The sequence below is a fragment of the Heptranchias perlo genome, unplaced genomic scaffold (genome assembly GCF_035084215.1).
Source record: "Heptranchias perlo isolate sHepPer1 unplaced genomic scaffold, sHepPer1.hap1 HAP1_SCAFFOLD_62, whole genome shotgun sequence".
In the NCBI taxonomy this organism is placed as follows: Eukaryota; Metazoa; Chordata; class Chondrichthyes; order Hexanchiformes; family Hexanchidae; genus Heptranchias; species Heptranchias perlo.
Window position 1 is genome coordinate 3642993 of NW_027139644.1, and position 17273 is coordinate 3660265.

At 46.5% G+C, this 17273-nt stretch overlaps 1 protein-coding gene across 5 annotated transcripts in view; it reads right to left on the reverse strand.

Moving 5' to 3' along the window:
* LOC137317431 (uncharacterized) overlaps positions 1-17273 on the reverse strand; it is a 30858-nt gene that overhangs the window by 3873 nt on the left and 9712 nt on the right. For 3 of the 5 annotated variants that reach the window (XM_067980776.1, XM_067980778.1, XM_067980777.1), the window contains 4 exons: positions 12476-12641; positions 2825-2920; positions 497-663; positions 10-181 (listed from right to left, as the gene is read on the reverse strand). In XM_067980776.1, coding sequence (XP_067836877.1) covers positions 10-181; positions 497-663; positions 2825-2840 — 355 coding nt within the window. In that variant the 5' untranslated portion in view covers positions 2841-2920; positions 12476-12641. Of the gene's footprint in view, positions 1-9; positions 182-496; positions 664-2824; positions 2921-12475; positions 12642-13547; positions 14363-17273 lie in introns of those variants that run through there. The other 2 variants (XM_067980779.1, XM_067980780.1) reach the window with 2 other exon arrangements.

The following is a 17273-nucleotide window of genomic DNA, read 5'->3' on the forward strand; positions in this document are numbered from 1 at the left end:
TTACCGTACCAAGTTCCTGCATCTCGTTCAGTATTTTGTCCAACTTTGGTACCGCATGCTGCATTTTCACAAAGGATTCCCACATCACCCTTCGGGCCCGAGAGCCGTTCTCCATCACCAGATTTAGGAGAAGGTTGGAACTGTCCGCCCTGTTTCCCTTCTCCACGAGACCAGTGACTTTCTGTAAATAATTATAATGAATATATTGGTACCTCCTTTTCCCATTCCCACTTAAACTGATTCCCTTTTGTTTTCAGTCCACACAAGAGTTATACCCGAACCGTTCCCCTGTCCTTTGTACAGAGACTGAACGATCCACTGGGTATTTTCACCATTTCGTATCATTGTTTCAGATTCACTGTATTTTCAGTTTGATCCATTTCTTTCCTATTTGACCAGTTTCTCTTCTGTAACATTCTCTGATTCTAAGATCTGATATCCTGTTAGTTATGTGATGTTTAAATGACCAAATTCATTCTGTATCCTTCCCACTTACCCGATGTTCCTGTCCACTGAAATGTCTCTCGTATGTTAACAACGAGCTGACGCCCTCCACCCCCTCTTCAATCGCCTGTTCCAATCTGTCCCGGTAGAATTTCGTCAACTGGAACAGTTGGTAATCGTCGCACTTTGTCAGCAACTCAGTGATTGCAGTGTTCGGATCTGTGAACAAAAATGGAGAAAACTAAACACATTATCGACTTTCTATCCGGGCGGCTACATTTCCTCTGAAACCAAACGGCTGAAGCCTCCTGTGAGCCACATTATCAAACACCTTCTGAAAACCCATATATACCCCATGTGCTACATCCCATCGATCGATATAGTCATCTCTCAACAAAGCTGTATCAGATTTGTCAAATACGACTGACTGCAGCGAATCAGTTCCAGCCTCCGCTCATCATCCCCTGTATCTCTAAATGTTCGCTAATTCGACCTGGAATTACAGACCACGACTGACGGAGATTAATTGGTCTCCAGTTACCCGTTGACTCTCTCTCCCTATTTTAACAGAGACATTACTTGTTCTGCTTCGGTCCACCTGGATATTTTTGACAACAATCGAGGATTGAGAAATTGTGATCAGAGTCCCTCTTATCTCCTCTCTGACTCAATTTAACAGCCTCGGGTGTGTTATCTCTGGGCCCAGTGATTTATCCACCTCGGCGATCCAAATCCTTCTCTACAGTTATCACTAACTATGTGTCCACATCCTCCTCTCGTACACCAACATTTTCACTTCCACCATCATTTTTAGAAACGAAATGAAATATTTTTTATCTCCCCAAACCTTCATCCACAACTCGTTTCCCCCAGTTCCTCCTCCATCTCACCTTCACTGATTGCTGTCCTGCAAAACACACCGAGAATTGTGCTATTTCCCTTCCTATTGCTTAACTGCGTTCATAAGGAATCGACCTTAACATAGCACCCTGGAACATTCTGATGTTCGAAACCTCTCCTTTTCTCTCTTCTCCTTTAAGGCGCTCCTTAAAACCTACCTATTTGACCAAGCTTTTGGTCACCCGTCCTAATATCTCCTTATTTGACTCGGTGTCAATTTTTGTATGATAATCGCTCCTGTCACGCACCCTGGGTCGTTTTACATTAAAGGCAGTATATAAATGCAAGCTGTTATTGTTCTAGCTCTGTCATAGAACCTTTATTAATACTGGCGTCCAGAACTATTTTTCTCTCCCCTCAAAATGTTTTAATGAGAAACATTTCGCTCTGAGCCCTGTGAAAGCTCAGGCCTTGTCTTCCTGATACTAGATCACATCTCTTATACTTCTGATTTTCCGAATATGTTTGGAATTATTTGTATATTCACAGACATAACACACAATCCGAACTCCGATTTTTTGGAATGTTGACCCGTTTCCGTTTCTTTGCTTTTTTAAATACCAAATGAATTGATCTCTCAATATTTCAAAACGACCTTCTTTTTTTCCTGCTAATAACTTTTCACAATTTCATAAATCTTCTGTTCTGCTCCAACAGTTTTATTAATTTCACTCTCTAGTCTCAGAACCTGTGATTTCCCACCATGCAGTCTTATGAGTTGAAACCCTCCCATTGCTCCATTCACCCAGTCTGTAAAACCATTGTTGGTCGGTTCAGACCGTGACCATCCCTTCCCTTCTCCCTGAACTCACTCCAGTCCCCAAGACCGTGAACCCTTCCCTCCTGCTCCAGCACTGCAGCCACAGATTGACCTGACTGATATTTCCCCCCTTAAACAGCCCAGCGTAAAGCAATCCGGAGATGGCCGACTCTAAACCTTGTTTTTTAGTCTAGTGCTAAGTCTCAGTGTTCCCTCGATACACGTATTTCTATCCTTGTTATTTGTTCCGACCATGGCTATTCTCTGTTCTCCTTTCCTTCCAAAAGATGGTCCCACACGTTCCAGGATGTTCTTCCCTTTGACACCAGGGCTGCAGAAGAGTCAGTCCATTCCCCTGACTATAGAATCTCCCACCACTATCGCTGTCCTATTCCTGTGTCCCACCTGTCTCTCACCCCCGCCCCACTCGGGGTGTCCCCCTGCTCCCTGGTCTCACACTGTTACTCAGGAAGACCATCCTCTGAGTCACTGTCTCTGTCCACCTTACAGCCCCCAACACCAGGTATCCATTAGCCAGTTCCAGTACTCAGGAGATCCCTCTACCTGTGACTGCACCGTCCCTCTAGATGGCCACTCACTTCTCTCTATCTACACAGTATCTGTGCTGTTACCTCTTCCTGTGTGAGCTGAGGTTCCTGCTCGTGATCTGGACCCTTTGTCAGGACAGAAATTATATTTTGATGAATTTTCTGAACCTACCTGTGTCCATTCTCATTCTTTTTGAAGATGTTGGATCTTCTCCCCTGTTTCAACCTTCAGCCATGGTGGTGACAGACGTTCCTGGATTATAATGCTCTGTAATCAATATGATATTAATAGGAGGTTAGGCAGCAATATTACAATGAGCAGGAGAGCTTTGCATTGTTAAACATGATACCAAATCCCTCCTCTCCCATCAGTACAACAGTTGTTTGCTCTGGGATGGAGCATTTCCCGAGTGTGATGATCAATACTCCACATCAGGTGTGACAGTCAGCTGCCCAGTGAAATCCAGTGAGTCCCGCTGATCTCAACAACCCAGTTCCAGACGGGCTCCCGTCGGCAGAGACTCTGCACTGGGAGCGCCCATTAGTAAGATTTACTCACAGTGCAGGCCAGCATCAGCCTTATTCCTGAGTTAGTGAATATTCTGGAGGGAAATATGGAGCTGGGTGATCATTGATGTATTAAATGACCCCTCACTCGGTTTTACATTCTGGCGCTATTGTATTATTTTATTCACAGAAGTGTTTCATATTTTTGATCAGTTGTGTTTTGATATTAAATCCTGGTACTTTATGAATATGATATCTATCGACATGCACAATATCCAGCTGGGTGTGATTCCTCTGGTGTTTATAGGCAGTGACAGCCTCCCTGAGTTCAAGGAGATGTGTCCTGGTTGGTGCTTCTATTGGATATATATATATTTACCATATTTCTCATGGTGTCAGCACCTAATGAGAACCGTAGGAGGTGAGGAGATTTACCAATGATCTAATATCAACACTAAAGAGCACTGTAGGAAGTGAGGAGATTTACCACTGTTCTAATATTAACACTAATGAGCATTGTAGGAGGTGAGGAGATTTACCACTGTTCTAATATTAATATTAATGAGCACTGTAGGAGGTGAGGAGATTTACCACTGTTCTAATATTAACACTAATGAGCATTGTAGGAGGTGAGGAGATTTACCACTGTTCTAATATTAACATTAATGAGCACTGTAAGAAGTGAGGAGATTCACCACTATTCTAACATTAACACTAATAAGCACTGTTCGGAGATGAAGAGAATTACCAATGTTTTAATATTAACACTAATTGAAATGTTATCAATCGTGTAACGTTAAACCATTAGGTGATGTACGGAATTTATTTGTTGTATATCTTTCGGGGTCTTACAATCTCAGAAAACACCATCAATATATAAGTGGTCGATTTTACTGCTACTTTACAATGAAGATTCTCCACGTGTGTGTGTCTCGCGGTGTGTATGCCCACGAACGGACGTCCTACCAAACTAGAGTTGAAGTTATTCTCCGGCATTAATTTGTAAATAAATTTGAGACATTGTAAAATTGAGTTACTCTTGTTTCACTCACACTGACATTAGTATAATAAACACAAAACAGCAACAACTTGCATTACCACAGACCCTTTAACATCGAAAAACATCCCAAAGCCTTTCACAGACCCCGAATCAGACAAAAGATGGGCGCTGAATAAAGGAGGTAGAGGGAGGGGTGGCAAAAGTTTGGTCAAAGAAGTGGGTTTAGAAGGATCGTAAAGGATGAGAGGGAGGTGGAGAGGTTTCGGGTGAGAATTGCAGAACATAGAGCCGGGACAGCTGAAGGCCCGGCAGCCATAGATCGGGTGAGGAATGGGTGAAATGTGAAAGAGGCCAGAGTCGGAGGCTCATAGAGATCCTGGTGGTGGGGCTTGTACGGCTGGAATTGTGTTTGACTAATTTATTAGAGTTCTTTGTGGAAGCAACAAGCAACATGGATAAAGAGGATCCTGTGGATGTTGTGCACTTGATTTCCAAAAGGCTTTTGGCAAGGTGCCACATCAAAGGCTACTACACAAAATAAGAGCTCATGGTGGAGGGGGTAAAATATTAGCATGGATAAAGAATTGGTTAGCTAACAGGAAACAGAGAATAGGCACAAATGGTTCAATTTCAGGTTGGAAAGATGTAACGAGTGGAGTGCCACAGGGATCAGTGCTTGGGCCTCAACTATTCACAATCTTTATCAATGACGTAGGAACATAGGAACAGGAGTAGGCCATTCAACCCCTCGTGCCTGCTCCGCCATTTGATAAGATCATGGCTGAGCTGTGATCGAACTCCATATACCTGCCTTTGGCCCACATCCCTGAATACCTTTGGTTGCCAAAAAGCTATCGATCTCAGGTTTAAATTTAGCAATTGAGCTAGTATCAATTGCCGTTTGTGGAAGAGTTCCAAACTTCTACAACACTTTGTGTGTAGAAATTTTTTCTAATCTCGCTCCTGAAAGGTCTGGCTCTATTTATTAGACTGTGCCCCGACTCCTAAAATCCCCAACCAGCGGAAATAGTTTCTCTCTATCCACCCTATCCGTTTCCCTTAATATCTTATAAACCTCGATTAGATCACCCCTTAACCTTCGAAACTTCAGAGAATACAACCCCACATTATGTAATCTCTCCTCGTAACTTAACCCTTGAAGTCCGGGTATCATTCAACTAAACCTGTGCTGCACTCCCACCAAGGCCAATATGTCCTTCCGAAGGTGCGGTGCCCAGAACTGCTCACAGTACTCCAGGTGCGGTCTAACCAGGGTTTTGGATAGCTGCAGCATAACTTCTGCCCCCTTGTACTCTGGTCCTCTAGATATAAAGGCCAGCATTCCATTTGCTCTCTTGATTATTTTCTGCACCTGTTTATGATACTTCAATGAACTATGTACCTGAACCCCGAGGTCCCTTTGGACATCCACTGTTTTTAACTTTTTACCATTTAGAAAGTACCCTGTACTATCCTTTTTTGATCCAAAGTGGATGACCTCACATTTGTCTACATTGAATTCCATTTGCCACAGTTTTGCCCATTCACCTAATCTATTAATATCCCTATGCAATTTTATGTTTTCATCTACACTGCTTAAAATGCCACCAATCTTTGTGTCATCGGCAAACTTAGATATGAGACTTTCTATGCCTTCATCTAAGTCGTTAATAAATATTGTGAATAATTGAGGTCCCAAGACAGATCCCTGCGGGACTCCACTCGTCACATCCTGCCAATGTGAGTACCTACCCATTATCCCTACTCTCTATCGCCTTTCGCTCAGCCAACTTCCTAACCAAGTCCGTACTTTTCCCCCGATTCCATGAGCTTCTATCTAAGCTAACATTCTCTTATGTGGGACCTTAACACATGCCTTCTGGAAGTCCAAATAAATAACACCCATTGACCTTCCCCTGTCCACTACTTTAGTCACCTCTTCAAAAAATTCAATCAGGTTTGTCAGGCACGACCGACATTTCACACATCCATGCTGGCTCTCACTGATTAACTGAAAGTTCTCGATGTGTTCAGTCATCCTATCCTTAATTATAGACTCCAGCATTTTCCCCACAACAGATGTGAGGCTAACTGGTCTATATTTCTCCGGTTTCCCTCTCTCTCCTTTCTTAAAAAGCGGAGTGACATGAGCAATTTTCCAACCTGGAGGGACAGTTCCTGAATCTAGAGAACTTTGAAAGATTATAATTAGGGCATCCACAATGTGCTCACCTCCTTCCTTTAAAACCCTGGGATGGAAACCATCTGGTCCTGGGGATTTGTCGCTCTTTAGTGCTATTATTTTCTTCATTACTGTTGCTTTACTTATGTTAATTTTATCGAGTCCCTGTCCCCGATTCAATATACGTTTTCTTGGGATTTCCAGCATGCTATCCTCTTTTTCGACTGTAAATACTGACGCAAAGTAATTGTTTAACATGTCCGCCATTTCCCCATTGTCAATGGCAATATCCTGACTTTCAGTTTTTAAGGGGCCAACACTGCTCCTGACCACCCTCTTTTTCCTAATATAACTATCAATGTTCTTCGTATTGGTTTTGATATCCCTTGTGAGTTTCTTTTCATACTCTCTTTTTGTAGCTCTTACTATCTGTTTTGTGACACTTTGTTGATCTTTGTATCTTTCCCATTCGCCAGGATCTGTGCCATTTTTTGCCTTTTTGTATGCCCTTTCCTTATGTCTTATACTATCCCTTACCTCTTTAGTTGTCCATGGCTTTTTTTTTGTCAAGTAGAGTTCTTGCCCCTCATGGGTATAAACCGATTCTCTATCACGTTCAATGTTTCTTTAAACATTTCCCACTGATCATCAGTCGTTTTACCTATTAACAGATTTGCCCAGTTTACTGTGGACAGTCTCTGTCTCATCCCATTGAAATCGGCCTTGCCCAAGTCTGGAATCTTAGCAGCTGATTCACTTTTTTTCCTTTCAAACACTACATTGAATTTGTTCATGTTATGATCACTATTGGATAGATGTTCACACACAGTTAAGCCGTTAACTAAATCTAGTTAATTACTCATTACTAAATCCAGTATGGTTTGCCCCTTGTTGCCTCTTGGACATACTGCAGTAGAAAACTATCCCGGACACACGCAAGAAATTCACTACCTTTCTGACAGTTGCTAGTCTGCTTTTCCCAATCTATGTGAAGGTTAAAGTCCCCCATGAAGACCACTATGCCTTTCTTACACGCTTGTCTAATCTCTGCATTTATACAATTATACTTGGATGAAGGGACCTAATGTATGGTTGTTAAATTTGCTGATGACACAAAGGGAGGTAGGAAAGTAATTTGTGAAGACGACATAAGAAGTCTGCAAAGCGATAGGGATAGGTTAAGTGAGTAGGGAAAAATTAGGGAGATGGAGTATAATGTTGGATAATATGAACTTGTCCACAAGGATTAGAAAAGCAGTATATTATTTAAATGGAGAGAGATTGCAGAACTCTGAGGTCCAGAGGGATCTGGGTGTCCTAGTACATGAATCACAAAAAATTAGTATGCAGGTACAGCAAGTGATTCGGAAGGCACATGGAATGTTGCCATGTATTGCAAGGGGAATGGAATGTAAAAGTTGAGATGTTTTGCTATAGTTGTTCAGGGCATTGGCGAGACCACATCTCGAATACTGTGTGCAGTTTTGGTCTCCTTATTTGGGAAAGGACATAACTGCTTTGTAGGCGGTTCAGAGAAGGTTCACTCGACTGATTCCTGGGATGAGGGGGTTATCTTATGAGGAAAGTTGGACAAGTTGGGCCTGTATACATTGGAGTTTAGAAGAATGAGAGGTGATCTTATTTAAACATATAAGATCCTGAGGAGACTAGAAGGGGTAGATGCTGAGAGGATGTTTCCCCTTGTGGGAGAGACTAGAACTAGGGGGCCACAGTTTAAAAATAAGGGGTCTCCCATTTAAGTCGGAGATGAGGAGAAATGTTTTCTCTCAGAGGGTTGTGAGTCTGTGGAATCCCTTCCCCAGTGAGTGGTGGAGGCAGGGTCATTGAATATTTTTAATATCTCTCTCCATTTAAATATTTTGAGTTGAATAGATTCCTGATTAACAAGGGAGTCAAAGGTTATAGTTGGAACCAAGCGAGGGGAGCCCCACTGAGCTGGACAATGGAGGAGAGGCGTTGGAGGAAGAGATCGAGATGCACGAGTCCACCTATTCACCCACGTGTCAAACTGGGCGTGTCTCTTTGATCAAACCCTCTCGTCTGTAATACAAAAGTCTCATTGGTGGTTTAATGTTATAGAACAAGTTAAACTCATTTCACTTGTGCATCACATAACTCTCTGACTGGGCGACTAGAATCTCTCCGTTCCACTCGAAGAGTTCACGTGTTCCAGACTACAGAATGAGAGAAAAGATTCCGATATTCGCATTCTACAAAACTGCTGCAGAAAACGCAGCCTCGTCAATTCCCTTTATTTTACGTAGAATTATGCAGGATGTACAGCACAGAAATAGGCCATTCGGCCCAACTGAACCATGCCGGTGTTTCTGCACCTCGTCAGCCTCCAACCTCCCTCTTGCATCTCACTCTATCAGTATATCCTTCTATCTTTCTCCCTCATGTGTTTATCGGGCTTCTCCTTAAAAACATATTTTCTTTGCAGTGAGGCTCTGTTACCTGGAGATTGCCTTCTCATCGACCCTGTACAGTTCATACGCTGCTGTTCCACCGTCCCACAAATATAATTCCGCGCCCACACCCCACCGACACGACCCCGCGCCCACAACCCACCAACACGGCCCCGCGCCCATACCCCACCCACACGGCCCCAAACGAACACCCCACCTACACGGCCCCGTGCCCACGCCCCACTGATTTGGCCCCACATCCGTACCCCACTGACACGGCCCCAAACCCGCACCCCACCGATCAGGCCCCAATCCTACACCCCACTGACCCGGCCCAGCGCCCACACCCCACGATCCGGCCCAAAATTCACACCCCACCGACACGGCCCCGCGCTCACACTCCATTGACTCGGCCCCAAACCCATACCCGACTGAACTAGCCTCACACCCATTCCCAACCGACCCGGCACCTTGCCCATATCCCACTGATCCGGCCTCGCACACCCACACCCCATTGACCTGGCCCCACACCAATACCCCTCTGATCCGGACCCACACCCACACCCCATTGACCTGGCCCCACACCCATACCCCTCTGATCCGGACCCACACCCATACCTCACTGACCTGGTCCCACACCCATACCCCTCTGATCCGGACCCACACCCAAACCTCACTGACCTGGCCCCACACCATTACCCATTTGACCCGGACCCACACCCATACCCCCTGACACGGCCCCACACCCATACCCATCTGACCCGGCCCCACACCCATACGCATTTGACCCGGCCCCACACCCATACCTCACTGACACGGCCCCACACCCATACCCACCTGACCCGGCCCCATACCCACCCCTCACTGACACGGCCCCACACCCATACCCACCTGAGCCGGACCCACACCCATACCTCACTGACACGGCCCCACACCCATACCCATTTGACCCGGCCCCACACCCATACCTCACTGACACGGCCCCACACCCATACCCACCTGACCCGGCCCCATACTCATCCCTCACTGACACGACCCCACACCCATACCCATTTGACCCGGCCCCACACCCATACCTCACTGACACGGCCCCACACCCATACCCACCTGACCCGGCCCCACACCCATACCTCACTGAAACGGCCCCACACCCATACCCACCTGACCCGGCCCCATACTCATCCCTCACTGACACGACCCCACACCCATACCCATTTGACCCGGCCCCACACCCATACCTCACTGACACGGCCCCACACCCATACCCACGTGACCCGGCCCCATACCCATCCCTCACTGACACGGCCCCACACCCATACCCACCTGACCCGGCCCCACACCCATACCTCACTGACCAGGTACCACAACCATACATCTATGACCCGGCCCCACACCCACGCCCCACTGACCCGGCCCCACACCCACACCCCACTGATCCGGCCCCAAACCCAAACCCCATTGACCCAGTCCCACACCCATACATCTCTGACCCAGCCCCACAACCATACCCCACTGACCCGGCCCCACAACCAAACGCCACTGACACAGCCCAACATCCACACCCTACTGACCCGGCCCCACACACACACACAACTGACCCGGCCCCACACCCATACACCACTGACAGGGAGCGAGAGGTTATACTCCAAGTTTAATTTCTGAATTATGAAGTTTGATGTGTAACAGCGAGTGAATGTGACAGGAGACGAGTGCAACATTAAGTGTGACACTTACAGGAAGTGTGCGTTGGAAATAAGACTTTTAATTCATTACTAATGCATCTCGATGGCCTTGCTCACACTGGCATAGATGAACTGGAATGTGTTCTCACTGTTTGTTGAAACAGGCCAGAATGGGAGGAGGACATGTGTGAATGTTCACTACAGTGCCAGCAGTGCTGGGAGGACTGAATAACTGGTGGAATAATAATCTCCATTAAAAAAGTATTCACGCAGGAGTTATCGATTTCAGAAAATGATCATTAAACCATGGCAACAGGAAGTCTTATGAATTATATATATCTACACAACCTACTGCTGTATTATAATATTATTCTTCTGGAGTAAAAGCAACTCTTAAAATGTTTTCATCGTATCCAGACGATGTCCCTACTCCTGGTATGCCGAATACATAGATAGGAGTTTATATTGAATGTTTCATGGTCTGAATATATAGATAGGAGTTTACACTGAATGTTTCATGGTCTGAATATATAGATAGGAGTTTACACTGAATGTTTCATGGTCTGAATACATAGATAGGAGTTTACACTGATTGTTTCATGGTCTGAATATGTAGATAGGAGTTTACACTGACTGTTTCATAGTCTGAATAGACAGATAGGCGTTTACACTGAACGTGTCAGGTTCTGAATATATAGATAGGAGTTTACACTGAACGTTTCATGGTCTTTCGGATATAATTTGGAAACAACGCCTCTTGTACTGAGATCTGACAGATTGTTAACCTGGCATAGAGGAACTCACTCAACGATAGTTGCTGAAAAGGACATAACGAAAACCACCATCACGTGTTTGGAGTTTAGTTAAGATGAAGATTAACCCTGAACATTCAGACACTTTTTCTAACCATGAAGCTGCGATTCCAATAACGGATTTTTTACATCACAAGGCCTGATAATGGGGATTTAGTGAATTCACCAGCAGTTTGAGCTCGACAGAACATTAAGCAGCACCGCATCTACAGAAGGACAGCGATAAAATAGTCACATTGTTAAAAACAGACCACGTCTGCTCTGAAAATCTGATTGTCTTATACCATCTAAACCTGTAACTGTTAACAGTGACCATTTAAATTACTGCCACAATACTGAATTCGATGGCGAAACATCTGATCGTCACATTCTTTGTACATGTTACAACATTTGGATGAACAATATTTCCGCAAACTCCAGTTAGTGTTTAAAGGGCTGAAAGACCTGTTTATATTTTCTGCCAAAAGCAGGTCCCCATAATAATCAGGTGATTGTGTTGAAAGAGCACGGAAATGAATCTGGATTGTATCGGGACAAACTTCACTCTCAGTTTAATAAAAAGAACCCTCGGCCGAGGCCGGGAGATGCATAAGTGATCACCCAGAACATTTATTCTGACAACAGACAAAATAATCAATTGGAAGAAATTTTAAAAATTATTATAAGAATCCGATTTACGTATCAGTTTCTCACAAGTTTGTATTTAAATTATCATTTAATTCAACAGTAATTGTGAAATCCAGAAATAGATTTACTGATAGGAAATAACATTAAGTATCCAGTTCAGAATTGTCAGATGATTTATTTTGATAGTTGGATCTGAAATATACTTGAATTCATTAACGCTGTCTGGTACTACATTAACACACAGTGTAATATTCACATCATGGGAGACAGAAAGGTGGGTTCTTTCCGAGTTGGTGCTGGGGACGGGGAGACACTGGAGATCTGCTGGGCTCTGCCTCAGAATGGAGTTACCTCTTAGATCAAACCCCTTCACTCTAAAATACAAACAAGATTAATTTGTGACTGTGTTTTGAGACAGAAACTGATCTCACTTCACGTTTCATTACACGGCCTCATGCTGGATAATTGTACTTGGTGATCAGACTCTCCCAGTCTCATTCTCACCATTTCCCCCCTTACCTTGTAACCTTTGTGGACTGTCAACAAGACCAGTGTTTATCTGAGGAAATGGGACTTTCTCTTACCTTTCTCCCCAGTCGATCTCTGGAAGCTCTTTGAATCGGAAGGGTTCTCTCTGGTTGCTGCTCTCACAATCCTGTGCTGATTCCCCTGCTGTTGTTCCTCAGTCTACAATCCCTGTTTACTTCCAGCTGTGGACTTTTCTCAATCACTCCATCATTCACCGGAGATCTAATTATGGCAGGGCAGAAAATGAGACCAATATTGACGGTGTGAAGGAGAATCTAATCTGCACTTTCCCTCGCTGCAGAAATTAATGTCCCTCACGGAGTCCGCCCCTTCTATTGGTTCAAAACAAGTGATTGATACCCCCACCCGCCAATCAGAGCCTGGTCCCTTTCACAGCACCACCCCCGCTAGTTTTGAAGCAACAGAAAGGGCGGAATTCACTCGTTGATGACAATCTGTATTGGAGTTGTTTGAGGATGTAACTGGCAGTCCAGATAAAGGGGAACCAGTGGATGTTGTGTATTTGGATTTTCAAAGGCATTCGATAAGTTACCACATTAGAGTTTGTTACACAAGATAAGGGCTCATTGGGTTGGAGGTAATATTGAGGATTGAGAATTGGTTAACGGACAGAAAACAGAAAGTAGGGATAAACGGGTCATTTTCAGGTTGGCAGGCTGTAACTGGTGGAGTGCCACAAGGATCAATCCTTGGGCCTCAGCTATTTACAATATATATTGATAACTTAGATGAAGGTACCGAGTGCAATGTATCCAAGTTTGCTGACAATACAAAGCAAGTTGGGAAAGTTAGCTATGAGGAGGACATAAAGAGTCTGCAAAGGGGTATGGACAGGTTCAGTGAGTGGGCAAGAAAGTGGCAGATGGAATATAATGTGGGGAAATGTGAGGTTATTCACTTTTGTAAGAAGAAAAGAAAAACTGAATAAGTTTTAAATGGTGAGAAACTATTAAATGTTAGTGTTCAGAGACATCTGGGTGTCCTCGTACAAGAAACACAAAAAGTTAACATACAGGTGCAGCAAACAATTATGAAGGCAAATGGCATGTTGGCCTTTATTGTAAGGAAGTCTTCCTACAATTGTACAGGGGTCTGGTGAGACCTCACCTGGAGTACTGTGTACAGTTTTGGTCTCCTTATCTAAGGAAGGGTGTATTGTCTTACAGGCACAGCAACAAAGGTTCACTGGAATGATTCCTGGGATGAGAGGGTTCTCCTATGAGGAGAGATTGAGTAGAATGGGCTTATACTCTCTGGAGTTTAGAATAGTGAGAGGTGATCTCATTGAATCATATAAGATTCTGAGGGTTTTTGTCAGGGTAGATGCTGAGAGGTTGTTTCCCCTGGATGGATAGTCCAGAACAAGGGGCATATTCTCAGGATACGGGGTCAGACATTTAGGACTGAGAGGAGGGGAAATATCTTCATTCAGAGGGTTGTGAACTTATGGATTTTCTTTTCCCCAGGGAGTTGTGGATGGTCAGTCGTTGACTATATTCAAGGCTTAGATGGATACATTTTTGGACTCGAAGGGAATCAAGGGCTATGGGGATCAGACGGGAAAGTGGAGTTGAATGGCGGAGCAGGATCGAGGAGCCTTGTGGCCCACCCCTGATCATATTTCTCATGTTCTTATGAGGTAACCCAGGGCATGGACTGGGCTGTGAGACCAGGCAGTGAGACCAGGCGGGGTGAGCGGGAGTGCAGCTCCAAACTGACTGAGGCCCAGGGTTCAGGGAGGGGGAGATTTCTCTGAGCCACAACCACAATCCCCGGAGCTACCAAACTTTCCCTGGCCCAGAGAGAGGGACAACGCAGTCACTCTCATGCCCCTCCCTCCACATTCACCCACATCCCCATCTCTCCATCCTCTTTCACATCCCTCTCCCTGCACTCTCACCCACATTTAGCCTCTTTCCACTCTCACTTAATACCCCACCCTCTACCCTCACATATCCCCCTCCCTCCACCCTCACACACATACCCCTCCCTGCACCCTCAATCACATCCCCCTTCCTCCACATTCACTCACATACCCCTCACTCCACTCTCACTCACATCATACTCCTTCAACACTCACTTATATCCCTATCTCTCCACCTTATTTCACATCGCCTTCCCTCCACTCTCATTCACATACCCCTCACTCCACTCTCACTCACATTCACTTCTGTCCAGCCACACACACATACCCCTCCCTCCACCCTTGCTCACACCCACTTTCGCTCCACCCACACTCAAATCACTCTCCCTCCACCCTCACTCACTACCCCTTCCCTCCACCCTCACTCACAAACCCTTCCCTCCACCCTTACTGAATACCACCTCCCTCTACACTTACTCTCATCCCCCTCCCTCCATCCTCACTCACAACACCCTCCGTCCACCCTCACTGACATCCCTTCCCTAGACCCTCACTCGACTTCCACTCCCTCCACCCTCATTCACATCCCCCTTCACTCCACCCTCATTCAACCTTCACCGACACTCACACATCTCCCTCCCTAACCCCCCACCCCACCCACAACCCCTTCCACAACACTCACTCCACCTCCACCAACACATCCACCTCCCTCCACCCTCACTGACACATGCCCCTCCCTCCACACTGATTCACATCCCCCACCCTCCACCATCTCTCACATGTTCACCTCGTTCCACCGTCACTCACACATCCCACCCCTCCACCCTCACTCACATCCCCCTCCCGCTACCCTCTCTCACATTGCCCTACGTCCAAAATCACTCACATTCCCCTCGCTCGACCCTCAATCACACAGTCACTCACACATTTATCTCCCTCCACCCTCACTCACATTCCTCTCCCTCCAGCCTCACTCAATATCCCCCTCCTCCATCACTCATACAGCCTCCTCCGTCCACCCTCACTCACGTCACCCACTCTCTACCCTCAATCACACGCCCCCCACCCTCAAACGTCACTCACACAATCCCCTCCCAAAAACCAAACTCAGACATCCCACTCCCGCCCCCTAATACACATCTCCCTCCCTCCACCCTCACTCACATCCCTTCCCCACCATGCTCACTCACATCGCCCCACATCCAACATCACTCACATCTGCCTCCCTACACACTTAATCAAACAGCCCCCTCACTCCACATTCACTCACACAATCACCTCCCTCCATCCTCACTCACATCCCTCTCCCTCCAGCCTCACTCACACATCCCCCTCCCTCCACCCTAATTCAGATCTCTCTCTCTCCAGCTTCTCTCCCACACCATCCCACCAACCTCACTCACACATCCCACTCCCACAACCATCATTCACATTAACATCTCATTATCGTCACTCACCTCCCCGTCCCTCCAACATCACTCACATCCCCCTCCCTCCACCCTCACTCACAACCCCTCCCTACACACTCAATCGACATCCACTCCCTCCACCCTCAATAACAAACTCCTCCCTCCACACACACATATTCCCCTCCCTCCATCCTCACTCAAAACCCCTCCTTCCACCCTCACTCTCTTCACACTCCCTCCACCCTCACTCACATCCCGTTCCTCCACACTCACTCTCAAACATATCACCTTCACCCGCACTCATATACCCTTCATTCCACCCTCATTCATACATCACTCTCCCTCCACTCTCACTCACACGTCCCATTACTCCACTATCACTCACATCCCTTTCCCTCCACCCTCACTCAAATCCTACTCCCACCACACTCACTCATATATCCGTCCCCCCACCCTCACTCACATCCCCTAACTCCACCTTCACTCACGTCCCCCTCCCTCCACACTCACACATACTTCCCTCTCCCACCCCATTACTCACACATCCAACTCCCTGCACCCTCACCAACGTCACCCTTCCTCTACCCTCATTCACGTCACCCTTCCTCCGACCTCACTCACACATTCCCAGACTCCACACTCATGAACATCCCCTCACTACATGCTCACTCACATTCCACTCCCTCCACACTCACTCACATACTCCTCCTTCTTCCCGAACTAACTAAACCAACACTCAGTCATGTTGTTCACCATCCACCATCACTCATATACACCGCCCTCCAACCTCAGTCACTTAGCCCTTCCACCAACCCCACTTACATCCTCCTCCCTCCACCCTCACTCACAAATCAACTCTCTCCACCCTCACTCACATCCCCCTCCCTCCACCCTCACTCACAAATCATCCCCGACCCTCACACATATCACTCTCCCTCCACACTCACAAGCATCCCCCTCAAACCATCCTCACTCACATCCCCCTCCCTCCCTTCTCACTCACATCACCGTCCCTCCACCCTGACACACATCACCCTTCTCGAAATCTTACACACAGCCCCTTCCCTACACCTTCACTCACGTCCCCCTCCCACCACACTTACACACATACCCCTCACTCCACGCTCACTAACATGCCCTCCCTCCTTTCTAACTCACATCCCCCACCCACCACCCACACTCACATCCCCTCCCTCCCTTCTCACTCACATCACCGTCTCTCCACCCTGACACACATCACCCTTCTCGAATTCTTACTCACAGCCCCTTCCCTACACCTTCACTCACGTCCCCCTCCCACCACACTACACACATACCCCTCACTCCACGCTCACTAACATGCCCTCCCTCCTTTCTAACTCACATCCCCCACCCACACTCACATCCCCTCCCTCCCTTCTCACCCACAAACACCTCACTTCACTCTTAATCACACATCACCCTCCCTCCATCCACACTCACATCACCCTCCCCCCACCATCACACACAAACCCCTCACTCCCCTTCACTCACGTCACCCCTATCAACCTCACTCACATCCCCATCCCTCCACCCTCACTC